The 12,795-nt window shown below is 41.7% G+C and overlaps 1 protein-coding gene across 1 annotated transcript in view; it reads left to right on the top strand.

Annotated features, from left to right (window-relative positions):
• Nucleotides 1-8,481, top strand: part of limd2 (LIM domain containing 2) — a 41,349-nt gene extending 32,868 nt beyond the window's left edge. Inside the window, exons 2-4 of the mRNA XM_060902102.1 lie at nt 2,169-2,213; nt 3,046-3,182; nt 3,274-8,481. Coding sequence (XP_060758085.1) covers nt 2,169-2,213; nt 3,046-3,182; nt 3,274-3,433 — 342 coding nt within the window. The 3' untranslated portion in view covers nt 3,434-8,481. The remainder of the gene's footprint in view (nt 1-2,168; nt 2,214-3,045; nt 3,183-3,273) is intronic.
• The last annotated feature ends 4,314 nt before the right edge of the window (nt 8,482-12,795 follow it).

The following is a 12,795-nucleotide window of genomic DNA, read 5'->3' as shown; positions in this document are numbered from 1 at the left end:
ACTGGCCAAACATTTCTGAAAGTGTACGTGCACACGCTTTATACTAGTGCATCTCAAATTAGAATACCATGAAAAAGTTCCTTTTTTTTTCATAATTTAATTCACAAAGGTAAACTTTCATATATTCTATATTCATTACATGTAAAGTGAAACATTTAAAGCCTTTTTTGTTTTAATTTTGATGATTATGGCTTATAGCTCATGAAAATCAGAAATCCGGTATCTCAAATTATTAGAATATTCCCTAAGATCAATCAAAAAAAGGATTTACAATACAGAAATGTCCAACTTCTGAAAAGTATATTCATTTATACACTCGATACTTGGCTGGGGCTCCTTTACCATGAATTACTGTATCAATGCGGTGTGGCATGGAGGTGATCAGTCTGTGGCACTGCTGAGGTGTTATTGAAGCCCAGGTTGCTTTGATAGTGGCCTTCAGCGTATCTGTATTTTTGGGTCGGGTGTTTCTCATCTTCCTCTTGACAATATCCCATCAATTCTCTATGGGGTTCATGTCAGGCAAGTTGGCTGGCCAAACACACACAGTAATATCATGGTCAGCAAACCATTTGGTAGTAGTTTTGGCACTGTGGGTAGGTGCTAAGTCCTGCTGGAAAAGGAAATCAGCATCTCCAAAAAGCTCATCAGCAGATGGAAGCATGAAGTGCTCTAAAATCTCCTGGTAGATGGCTGTGTTGACTTTCGACTTGATAAAATACAGTGGCCCAATGCCAGCAGATGACATGGCACCCCAAATCATCAGACTGTGGAAACTTCACACTGGACTTCAAACACCTTAGATTCTGTGCCTCTCCACAATTCCTCCAGACTCTAGAACCGTGATTTTTCCAAATTAAATGTACTTTCATCTGAAAGGAAGACTTTGGACCACCTGAGCAACAGTCCATTTCTTTCTCTCCTTAGCCCAGATAAGACACTTCTGACATTTTGTCTCTGGCTCAGGAGTAGCTTGATATTAGGAATGCGACAGTTGTAGCCCCTTTCTTGAAGATGTCTGTTCGTGATGGGTCTTGATACACTGACACCAGCCTCAGTCCACTCCTTGTGAAGCTCTCCTAAGTTCTTGAATCAACTTTTCTTGACAATCCTCTCAAGACTGCGGCCATCCCTGTTGCTTGTGCACCTTTTCCAGCCACCCTTTTCAGCAATGACCTTTTGTGGCTTACCCTCCTTGTGGCGGGCATCAGTGATCATCTTCTGGACAACAGTCAAGTCAGCAGTCTTCCCCATGATTGTGGTTGTGTGTACTGAACTAGACCGAGAGATATACTGTGTTCATACTGTTTTACTCAAACTCGAAATGAAATATTCTAATATTTTGATTTTTTTTTTGTACTGTATGCCATACTGATTAAAATAGAAAAATGCTTGAAACATTTGTTTGTGTAATGAGTCTAATATATAACATTTTCACCTTCTTAAATAACTGATGGAAAATATTGAACTTTTTCACAATATTCTAATTTTTTGAGATGCACTAGTATACTACTGAGGACCAAATGTCCTCACAAGGATGGTAAAATCTGACCATTTCAACCTTGTGGGGACATTTGGGTGGTCCCCACAAGGAAGCTGCTGTTGTGTGGGTGGGTTTATTTATTTATTTATTTTAATTAAATGATAGGAAAGAATGGCCAAAAAGTTTCCTTTTCATTACTGAGGTTAGGTTTAGGTCCAGGCACAGCATTAATTAACTGCAAAAATAGTCAATGGAAGGTCCTCACAAGGATGGTGAGACAAACGTGTGTGTGTGTGTGTGTGTGTCTCTCTCTCCATCTCGGTGTGTGCGTCTGTCCCTGTGTGTCTCTCCATGCGTGTATGTGTGCATCTGTCTGTCCGTCCCTGCGTCTGTCTAGAGATAAAAACAAGATGGAGGCACCTGGAGGTAGAAAGACTAAAATGGAGCATATGATGTCTTTTTTTACTATAAAAGACTCTAAAATGTTCATAGATGGGATAAGCAGAGCAGAAGAATGAATGTGTAATATGAGCAGGTCTGTGTGCGCATTTCCGTCTGTAATATGGCCCCTGGGTAAGAGGACTGTGATTATGGGACGGCATTGTTTTTGGATTTTTGTTGCTGGGGCAACAAGATGATTAACATTTTTGCATTAATTCTCAAATTTTTTTTTCTTTCTTTCTAGGACAAACTAAGCCCCTCAGAAGAGAAGCCTGTCCAGCGCTCCAAGGTGTGTGTGTGTGTGTGTGTGTGTTTTTGTTTTGTCCTTTATCCAGCTTTATTTGACTAAATAATAAGCATACGTAAAAGCAAGAAAATGACAATATTGAGAGAAAAAAAAAAACTCGACAAAATAAAAAAAAAAAAAAAGTCCAAAGGGGAAAACGTGAACGGGCGACCCATGCGAGGCGCATCCCCGATTAAGTTAAAATAAGTAGATAAATAAATAAAAATGAAAAATTACAATTAAGAATGACAGGTACAGATCATAGTCCAGGTGCAGCTAAAGTCAATACTGTAAGTAGATTTCAGAAGTTCATTATAAAACGAGCGTAGGGAAGATTTAAATACGTCAATACTACAGAACTTGTCAGAAGAAAATGTTTTACAGACAAAATTCCATGGTTTAACAGATCTATTAAAGAAGGAGGCCTGGTAAGTGGTTGTTCTGCAGTAGGCGGGCTTTCTTACCACTGTATTAATTCTGTGTCTCTTATTCTTATCTGCCCATCTATTTAACTTCTATTTGTATTCTGCAGATTCTCACTATAATGCGTGTACTTTGACTTGCTACATATAGTGTGTGTGTGTGTGTGTGTGTACACTTTATTTATTTATTTATTTATTTTTTTTTAAACCCACAGTGAGCATGTTTTGGCTGGTCCTCACTTCTTTAAAGGGCTGTTTGAGGGTTAAGACTTAGTTTTTGGCTTCAGGTTAGAATTAGGGTTAGGCTGGGGTTAGGCATTTAGTTGTGATGGCTGGGGTTAGGGAATGCGTTGTGTTAATGAGCATTCCCGTAAAGATGAAAGTAAAGAGTGTGTGGTTTTTTTGTTTTTCAGTCTTTGAGCTTTAAGACACAGAAAGAGATCTGCTCGTCCTGCGAGAAGACCGTGTATCCGATGGAGAGACTGGTGGCCAACAACCTGATCTTCCATACAACCTGCTTCTGCTGTAAGCACTGCAACACCAAGCTCAGGTTAGACCCAAATCTTGATTAAAATTTGAATGCGATATTGTGCGAGTGTATGTTCTGACCTCTCTCTCTCTCTGTGTGTGTGTCTGTGCAGTCTGGGCACATATGCAGCGCTGCAAGGTGAGTTTTACTGCAAACCGCACTTCCAGCAGCTGTTCAAGAGCAAGGGGAACTATGACGAGGGCTTCGGACGCAAGCAGCACAAGGAGCTCTGGGCCTCCAAAGATGCTGAGAGCATCACCAAGTCACCGTGACGACCTCTCCATCCTCCTCTTCTACTGATCTCCAGCGCTTTCTCGCCCCTCGCCTGCCTGCCCTGACACACACGCGTTGGGGCAGGCATCTCAAACCTTGCCGAGAGCATTTTAAAAACTTTTGCCCTTTAGCTTTTAGTAAATGATTTTTTTTTTTTTTTTAAATCATTTTCTTTCTTTACCTGTGTGGTTTCATAAACAGTAATTAACTCACTGATTGTAACCAAAACCCCACATCGAAAGTGGAGATCTCTGCTTTGTTTTCTTTTATTTTTACATATATCTATTTTGTTAATTATTATCGTGTTCCATTTTATCATTCTTTTGTCAGGCACACATGCTGGCACATGAAAGGTCCTTTAACTGAATCACTTACACAAGCATTTCAGGATGTACACTCAGGTAGCAGTTCTGGGGTGTGAGATCCATTCCTTCTATCTTTTGAGCATTGTTGATTCTGTTTCTGTTGGAGAGAGTGAGGCGGGTGTCCACTTTATTTTACCTTTTCAGCAGGGTATTATATCTGTGAAAGTACAGGGTCCATGGTACTGTATGCATCTCTGCTGAACATGGCTCAAAACGTTCACACGCTCGCTTTTTCTTTGTCCTAATGTGTCTGCACACATCATTAAATGGAGCGAAATAGGTTTCCTCTTATGAAAAATACAAAGTTTAAAGTGTAAATCTAGTTTCTCGCTTCGTTTCTTGAGACAGAAGTCTTAAAGGGTGCTTTCACACCTTAGTCCATTTTATCAAGTATGGAAAAAATAAAATTTGGTACTTGTTGCTAGTTTGCTGTTGGGTTTGGTATGAAGAAGCTTTTTCGGAGTGGTGTGTGTGGGGCTAAAATTCGAGACTGTAAAATTCATTCGTTCATCGGACATAACAATATTCGCAGTGATCACAGAGCCTGTGCTCAAAAAATGGTTATATAAATAGCAGTTTATTCAGTTTTTTTTTCCTCTCCTCGTCATGCAGTCGAAATCTCCAGAACCAAACAAAGTGCTGTGATTTTTTTTTTTTTTTTTTTGACTCACTTTGTGCCTCATGGCTCAAAATGCACAGCATGTTTGTTTGATTCGCTGAGTCGATTCCGAGTCGAATCACTTTCTCACTGCAATCGAATCAGTGGACAGAGTCCGCTTTCCTCAGACGCTGTCGGACCTGAGCGTGATTAGTGTTTTCACTTAAACTAAAGCAGATGTGAAGGCACCCCTAAAGACCTCTCTGTGGTTCACTTCATTCACGATAGAACTTTTGATCGTTGTTTTTGCTCAGGCTTTTTATTTTCTTTTGTGAAAACTGAGTTTTCACAAAAGCACTATATTTCCACAGTCAAGTTTCCTTAAAGCTAGACGGCCTGAAATTTAGTTTCGTCTGAAATTTGATCATTTGTGATGCATGTTTTTATTTCTGTAATATCTTAAAATATCAGGCCATTCTGTGGCTGGGAAGTTATTTAATTTGAGCTGATTAAAGCAAATGTGCATGAAATCGCTCGCGGCGTGCAGTCAAGCAGACCGAGGAAGTCCGTGTGTGCATGTGCACAGGTTTACCTTTGACCATTCCATCATTCTGTCGCTAAACGAACAGCTGATCACACCGAGGTGCTCGCTGAGCGCCGATATTTATTAGTTTGGTCCTGCGTTTCCTTTCCTTCGTATATAATACGACGTCTTTTTTTTTCTTCTCGCTTGCTTTCCATTACTGGAGTCAGTCTTTTACGTTTCATTCGCACACTCACGAGCTCCATTTTTCTCTCCTGTTTCAAATTTGTATCCCACAATGCATTGTGCAAACGGGAAAACCCACCATGTGATGCATGACATGGTATCTAGAATTGGGTCATGGTGAAGCAGGAAAAAATAGCGGAGAATTTAGGGCCACAAGATTTATTATTATTTATTTTATTTTTTTTAAATTAATAAAATTGGAAGTCTGTGATTCGAATTCAGTCATTTTCGGTCACTAAACAAAAATAATTGGGTGTTATGACCTACGCTTGAAAAATCTGAAAGGCAGTCTAGCTTTAACTTGTGACTGAATTCCGAAAACAAAAAACGCATGCTTTTGAGCCTGTTTTTTAGAGTTTGATTTAAGTTCTTCTCTATTTTACTTCATAGGCATTGAACCATCCAGCATCTGAACGTTTTAATTTTGATGTTGATTTTCCATTCCAGTTTCTGCACAGTCACTGATCGATATATAACTTTAATTCATTACACAGCGAATGTACTGTAGTTTACTGAAGTGGACCAAACCCACTGAGCAGCGAGGGTTATGTTTATAGCTGAAGTGAATTTGGTCTTGTGCGAACTGCCGTTGCAGTGATTCGCACCATTACCTCCCCCTGCCACTTCCTGTCGTCACATTGTTCTGTCTGCTTCCTGTGAGCTGCTTTGTGGCTTTGACAGGATTCACTCGGGTCTTCTTTAGCACGAGCTAGTGACTGCTAACTGTTGCTCAGGAATGTGCACGGGTCATGATGATCAGACTGTTTCGTCCATTGTTCTCCTCTCTGTACCGTAACGAGGGCCTCATCAGCTCAGCCTTCTCTGGTGTGCTCAGGAGGTCATATCCCATGACCTTTGTGTATATAACCTCACAATGTCTTGCAATGACATTTAATCAGTTAAAACATCACCTTGTTTCAGGAATGAGTAAAACGCTGAAATGGAGAGGCTTATTTATTTGCAGCTCAAATTATTTGCAGTGTTTAGTTTTTTTTTTTTCTTTCCACTGTCCACAGTCAGCAACTGATAGTATACTTGGCTAACATTTTAACCTTGGTACTTGCGTTTTAGTTCTACCAGCCTGAGGTACTTTTCCAACACATCACCAGTAACCATCTTAAGAGTTTGCAACATCTCCCACTAGGGTCTTGGAAATCGGAGGAAATTACCGTCTTGTGTTCAGGGCCTTGGTGTATGGAGAGTTTGCAGTATCTATCAGTACTCTCATCTTTAGGGCCTTAAGGTTTGGAGGGAATTCACAATATCCCCCCATAGGTCAAGTCAATTTATTTGTATCATGCTTTTAACAATAGACATTGTTCCAAAGCAGCTTGACAGAAGATTAAAGATTTTAAACATATGAACTAATAAATTGATCCCTAATACTATCTTGTATTCATAGCTTTGACATTTAGAGGCACTTTGCAACATCTCCCAGTATGATCATCTGTTCTCTTTCCCAGTACAGTCTTGTGTTCAGGGTTTTGGTGATTGGGGGTAATTTACAACGTCTCCCAGTACTATCTTCTGTCCAGGGCTCTAGCATGTGGAGGGAATTTTGCAACGTCTCCTGGTACTATCTTCTGTTCGGGGCTCTAGCACGTGGAGGGAATTTGCAACGTCTCCCGGTACTATCTTCTGTCCGGGGCTCTAGCACGTGGAGGGAATTTGCAACGTCTCCCGGTACTATCTTCTGTTCGGGGCTCTAGCACGTGGAGGGAATTTGCAATGTCTCCCGGTACTATCTTCTGTTCGGGGCTCTAGCACGTGGAGGGAATTTGCAACGTCTCCCGGTACTATCTTCTGTTCGGGGCTCTAGCACGTGGAGGGAATTTGCAACGTCTCCCGGTACTATCTTCTGTTCGGGGCTCTAGCACGTGGAGGGAATTTGCAACGTCTCCCGGTACTATCTTCTGTTCGGGGCTCTAGCACGTGGAGGGAATTTGCAACGTCTCCCAGTACTAGCTTCTGTTCGGGGCTCTAGCACGTGGAGGGAATTTGCAACGTCTCCCAGTACTATCTTCTGTTCGGGGCTCTAGCACGTGGAGGGAATTTGCAACGTCTCCCAGTACTATCTTCTGTTCGGGGCTCTAGCACGTGGAGGGAATTTGCAACGTCTCCCAGTACTATCTTCTGTTCAGGGTTCTAGCATGTGGAGGGAATTTGTAACGTCTCCCAGTACTATCTTTTTTTGTTTGTTTGTTTGTTTACAGCCCTGTGGTTTAAAGGGAATTTACACCGTCTCCCAGTACAGGGCTATGGCATAATGGTAGCAGTGACCGAAAGCCCCATCTGCTGGTGGGAGAGGACATGGCAAAACAGTGAAAAGAAAGAGTGGCTTTCCTATTTCAGTTTCTATCTATGTGGTTTTGTCTTTGATCATCAGCTTTCATGTTTTGTAGTCCGTCATTTAAACTGCTCATTTATGTCTTGTGGGTTTGTTTTTCTTGGAAAGTACTTAGGAAGCCATTTGAGAGGTCGAGCAAATGCTTCTTACCACTTGAATTCCACAGAAACCCCTCTCTTGTCGCACGTTTTAAGATTACTGTGAAACTGAAGGCGCTGTGAGTTTTAAAATGTATCAAAGGCTCTTGCCGTGAGGCAAAACGATATTTTCTTAAGTGGTAAAATAAAAACCTGTCCATTTCAAATCTTTACCCAAAGCTTCCTCCTTCGAGTGTTTTAGATTTCTACCTGTGTTTTTTGATCATAATGTTAATTTCATATGTAGAGTTCATATTTTCACAGGGCTATAAGGTACAAAACCACACAATATCAAAAGTCTGTTTTACCTCTTTCTATTTTCAATGACTATGGGGAGAAAAGGGTACAAAATATTGTCTTTTGCCTGATCGTACTTGTGTCTGTGGATGTTACTTTAGATGTTTGCCTTATTTAAAGTAGTACTAAAAGCATTTTAAATGTAGATGGTCAGCATGTGTTGAGAGTGGAGATGTGTGTGAATACAAAATGGAGTATTCTGTGTCTTAACTTCAGATTGGTGGACTGAACATTGTGGCCTTAAAATGGCAGGAAGTTAAAAAAAAAATTTTTTTTTTTGGATTATTATATATATTTTTTAACCTCCCCTGGTCTGTTCAGGTCTTGATTCCTTTTCTTTACCTGCTTAGCACCCACCTAAGTTCTTTAAGGGTTATGTTAAAAAAAAAAAAAAAGCATTTTAAAATGCCATTGTAAAATATGAGGTCTTACTTTTTCCCCTGTCTAGATTGTGCTGTGCTCCTTTTCTCTTTTTAATTTCTCATTTTTGTACATGCTTTTGAAAAAAATAAATAAAAACCATGCTGGTGTTGATTTATGTTTATTATTATTATTATTATTATTATTATTATTAACCAGAAGTATTTAAGACTCCTGTGAAATTCTTATCCCATAGTATTTCACATACCTTTATGCCTTGGGTTATTTGCCTGAGAGTTAAATTTATTTATTTTATTTTTTTCTTGGGGAAAGAAGTCAAGCTGATAAATACATTTATTCAGTGGACACATTTATTTAAAAGTGATTAGGGAAGGTCCAATACAAACAGTTAAAGGTTATTACATAATTGTGTTTATACTGTTTGCTGTTATCAATGCTTAGAAAATTTTCAGCCCAAAACAGCTGCAAAGTCAGTGTTTGACTTGCTTTTTGTGATGAGGAAAGGAAAAGAAAGGAAGATGAAGAATTAACCACATGTGTACTATTTATACTTGTCCACTGAGTGGCGCTATTTCCTAACTATATATATATATATATATATATATATTTAACACACACTGAATACCCGAACTTGACACTAACAGATGAGCTGGCCCTATTTTTTACCAAGTTGGTTAAAGTTGTTAATTGAAACCCTGCCTGTGATTGTATCTTCTCATCTCATTATCTGTAGCCGCTTTATCCTGTTCTACAGGGTCGCAGGCAAGCTGGAGCCTATCCCAGCTGACTACGGGCGAAAGGCGGGGTACACCCTGGACAAGTCGCCAGGTCATCACAAGGCTGACACATAGACACAGACAACCATTCACACCTACGGTCAATTTAGAGTCACCAGTTAACCTAACCTGCATGTCTTTGGACTGTGGGGGAAACCGGAGCACCTGGAGGAAACCCATGCGGACACGGGGAGAACATGCAAACTCCGCACAGAAAGGCCCTTGCCGGCCACGGGGCTCGAACCCGGACCTTCTTGCTGTAAGGCGACAGCGCTAACCACTACACCACCGTGCCGCCCCGATTGTATCTTAAATATGAAAATTTAATAATATATTAAAGGTCCTATGTATGCTGCCTGTCAGCCCTAATGCTTAAAGCAGCTGTAAGCAATCACTACATTTACATGCACAAAATATTCAGATTTTTGTCCTTATTCTGAAAAAGATGATATTCCTACTGAGCTGTTTACATGGCAAATGAAAATGAACGACTATTCCACTAATATTCCCATTTATATTTAGCCGTACATACCTACAAGACCCCAGTTGAGATGCATATTTCAAATAGATCCATAGGTGATAAAGAAGGCAACTGGACTTGTTTGAAATCCTTGAAGCCTTTCTTCCGAAAGGCTTCTTCAGTTCTGTCCGACTCATGGGGCGTTCCAGGTATTTATCCTCTAGTGGACCAAAAGCAACCCGAAGGGGAGTTGTTGAGGTCACATGGGTCATTCACCCGCTCCTGTAGGTCGTTAGGGTCACTGGAGGCCAGGTGTGAACGGTGTTGGCAGCCTAGAGGGTCGTTAGGGTGATCTGTGTATCGTTGGCTCTCTCTGCCATCATGTGAGTCGTTGAAGTCAGCTGAGTCTTGGGTGGGGTTTACATTAGACCGTATCAGCGGATCATCAGATTAACGTTCTTAAAACGATTAGCGTGCACACAGCAACGCCAATACACGATTCGTGTGCACACAGCAACGCCAATACACGGATACGCTCGGCTCTGCAGGCATCCTGCGCTCCAAATCACTCCGCCCTGAACAGCGAGTGCCCTCTGGAGGGTGCGCACTCCGGCCCTGCGCAGCTCACAGAGCGCGCGAGTGAAGTGCACGAGCAGTGATTCGGGACTGAGCCGCTGTGTGTGTGATCTCAGTGCATGTCGGGCATGCGCGTCACTTACCACTTGCAAGTGGAAGGATGGCAAGCCTAAAGACAATCATAACTACACAATGGGCAGTATTTGCATCAGTATTTGCAGTATTTTCATACTTTTATACTCTTTAATGAAAGGTGATACAAGGCGGAAGTCCGCGCCGTTTTTCAGCAGTCGCGTCACATGACCAACGCCAGCGAATCAGGAAGGTGGATGTCACAGTGACGTTGTCGAATGACGACGCCAGCTAGAGCTCAGCACAGCGTATCCGCGTATTCCCAATGTTTACACAGCACCGGACCAGACACGATCTAGATTGAATACGTGGACCCTGGCGGATTCCCGTTTCCCAGAGTTTCCAGGCGTTTTAATGTAAACGGACAGTGCATCCGCGAAGAAAATGAGACCGATACGGTCTAATGTAAACTTGGCCTTGGTGTGGATGTGTATTCAGTTTTCTGGGAAGTGTGCCAAGGACTGCATTGTAGGTGGCTGATAAGTGGGGTCTCAGACCATCTCCTCTGTTCAGTGATGGTTGTTCCAGGTTGATGAATATGGCTTCTTTTACTCCTCTTCCAAACCACTGGTCTTCTCTGGCTAAAATGCATACATTGCAGTTCTGAAACGTGTGTCCTTCATTATTGAGATGAAGATAGACTGTAGAGTCCTGGCCTGAGGAACTGGATGATCTGGATGACTGAAAACCTTCACAGACATATTCCAAATAGATATTTGCCAACCCCCCCCCGAGAATGCAAAGAGGTAGATTGGATTGCGCAATACAGTTGTGCCTTTCTAGGAGGGTCCGGGGCATGCTTCCTTGGAAAATTTTGAAAAAACTGTGTCAAATAATGCATTCTCCTGCATTCTGAGTGCCATATTTGAAGAAAACTGATCGTAAAATTGGACTGACATACTTTACAAAATGCTGCTTCTCAATCTCACCTCACCTTGATGCTGGATGATCCAATGACCAAGTCACCTTGAACTCGCTATTGTCGTGAATCTTTTTTTTTCTTTTGAGTTTTCATTGTTTGCAATCACCAGAGTGTGTTTGGTCTTCACAAATACTGGCATGCAACCTCATTGCCAGTTGGCTTGAACCATAACGAGAACCGGGCAGCACATTGGTGTAGTGGTTAGCACTGTCGCCTCACAGCAAGAAGGTCCTGGGTTTGAGCCCAGCGGCCGGCGTGAGCCTTTCTGTGTGGAGTTTGCATGTTCTCCCCGTGTCTGTGTGGGTTTCCTCCGGGTGCTCTGGTTTTCCCCCACAGTCCAAAGACATGCAGTTAGGTTAATTGGTGGCTCTAAATTGACCGTAGATGTGAGTGTGAATGGTTGGTTGTGTCAGCCCTGCGAAAACCTGGCGACTTGTCCAGGGTGTACCCCACCTCTCGCCCATAGTTAGCTGGGATAGGCTCCAGCTTGCCTACGACCCTGTAGAACAGGATAAGCGGCTACAGTTAATGGATGGATGGATGGATGGATGGATGGAGAGTACGCATGTAAACCCCCTGAAGGACAGCAGGTCTTCTGCTGCAAACTCTCCTCAGAGAGTATGCACATAGTGTAACAGTAAGAGAAGACTGAAGACTGCTGTTACTGTTGCATATCTGATTCCAGATCAGTAAACCTAGCATGACGCTTACACTTTCTGGATTTGTAAAATGAGTTTTATGAGCTACCAAGCAAACAATTCTCACAGCTCTATATACAGCTGATGTCTGAATGTTGTTTTGATTAGCTAGGTCTATGGTTAGCTAAAAAACCCAAAACTTACTAGAGTACAATATGTAAATACAAAGTACAATCAAAAAGTCCTGGGACTGTTCCTTTTGCAAACAAACAGAGTGCGGTGAGGTCATGCGTGTGAAGCAGAAGTGAGAAGTAACTTTTGTGAGTCAGCAATGTGTTGCGAGGTGTTTTGAATGGCATTTGTGCATCAAGAGGAGCAGAAGTCATCCTCCGGTGAAGCATTTCAAGAGTTTCTGTTACCGGTTGCAAATGTGCAAGTGCACGTTGTCAGAAAAACACGTTTAACTGATGCATCCTGATGTTGACAGCATGACGTCATGTGACATACTGACTCACAAGAGTCTGCGAATTTTTCCTTTTACTTTTTTATTTATATAGTATTAAGTCTATTTATATAATCTCATCTTTTAAAATTTCCTTCTTTTTAATTTTACACAACAGTCCTTTCATTGCAGATGCTGAATTGACGTGGGGTTTTTTTTGTTCCTTGTCCAACACATTTCATTGTACCGTTGACCCTGCGTTCACTTACACATGACTAATAAACTGAAACTTGAAACTGAAAAATAGTCTTTACCTGCAGGTTCACTACATTGTGCAAAATCCCCAAAGTTATTTCAAAATAGTATGTCATTCAGGGCGGCACGGTGGTGTAGTGGTTAGCGCTGTCGCCTCACAGCAAGAAGGTCTGGGTTCGAGCCCCGTGGCCGGCGAGGGCCTTTCTGTGCGGAGTTTGCATGTTCAAAACAAAAACTATAATTAGGGGCAGCATGGTGGCATAGCC

The sequence above is a fragment of the Neoarius graeffei genome, chromosome 20 (genome assembly GCF_027579695.1).
Source record: "Neoarius graeffei isolate fNeoGra1 chromosome 20, fNeoGra1.pri, whole genome shotgun sequence".
Taxonomy (NCBI): domain Eukaryota; kingdom Metazoa; phylum Chordata; class Actinopteri; order Siluriformes; family Ariidae; genus Neoarius; species Neoarius graeffei.
The sequence above is the reverse complement of the archived record's forward strand: the minus strand, read 5'-3'. Positions and strand labels throughout refer to the sequence as shown.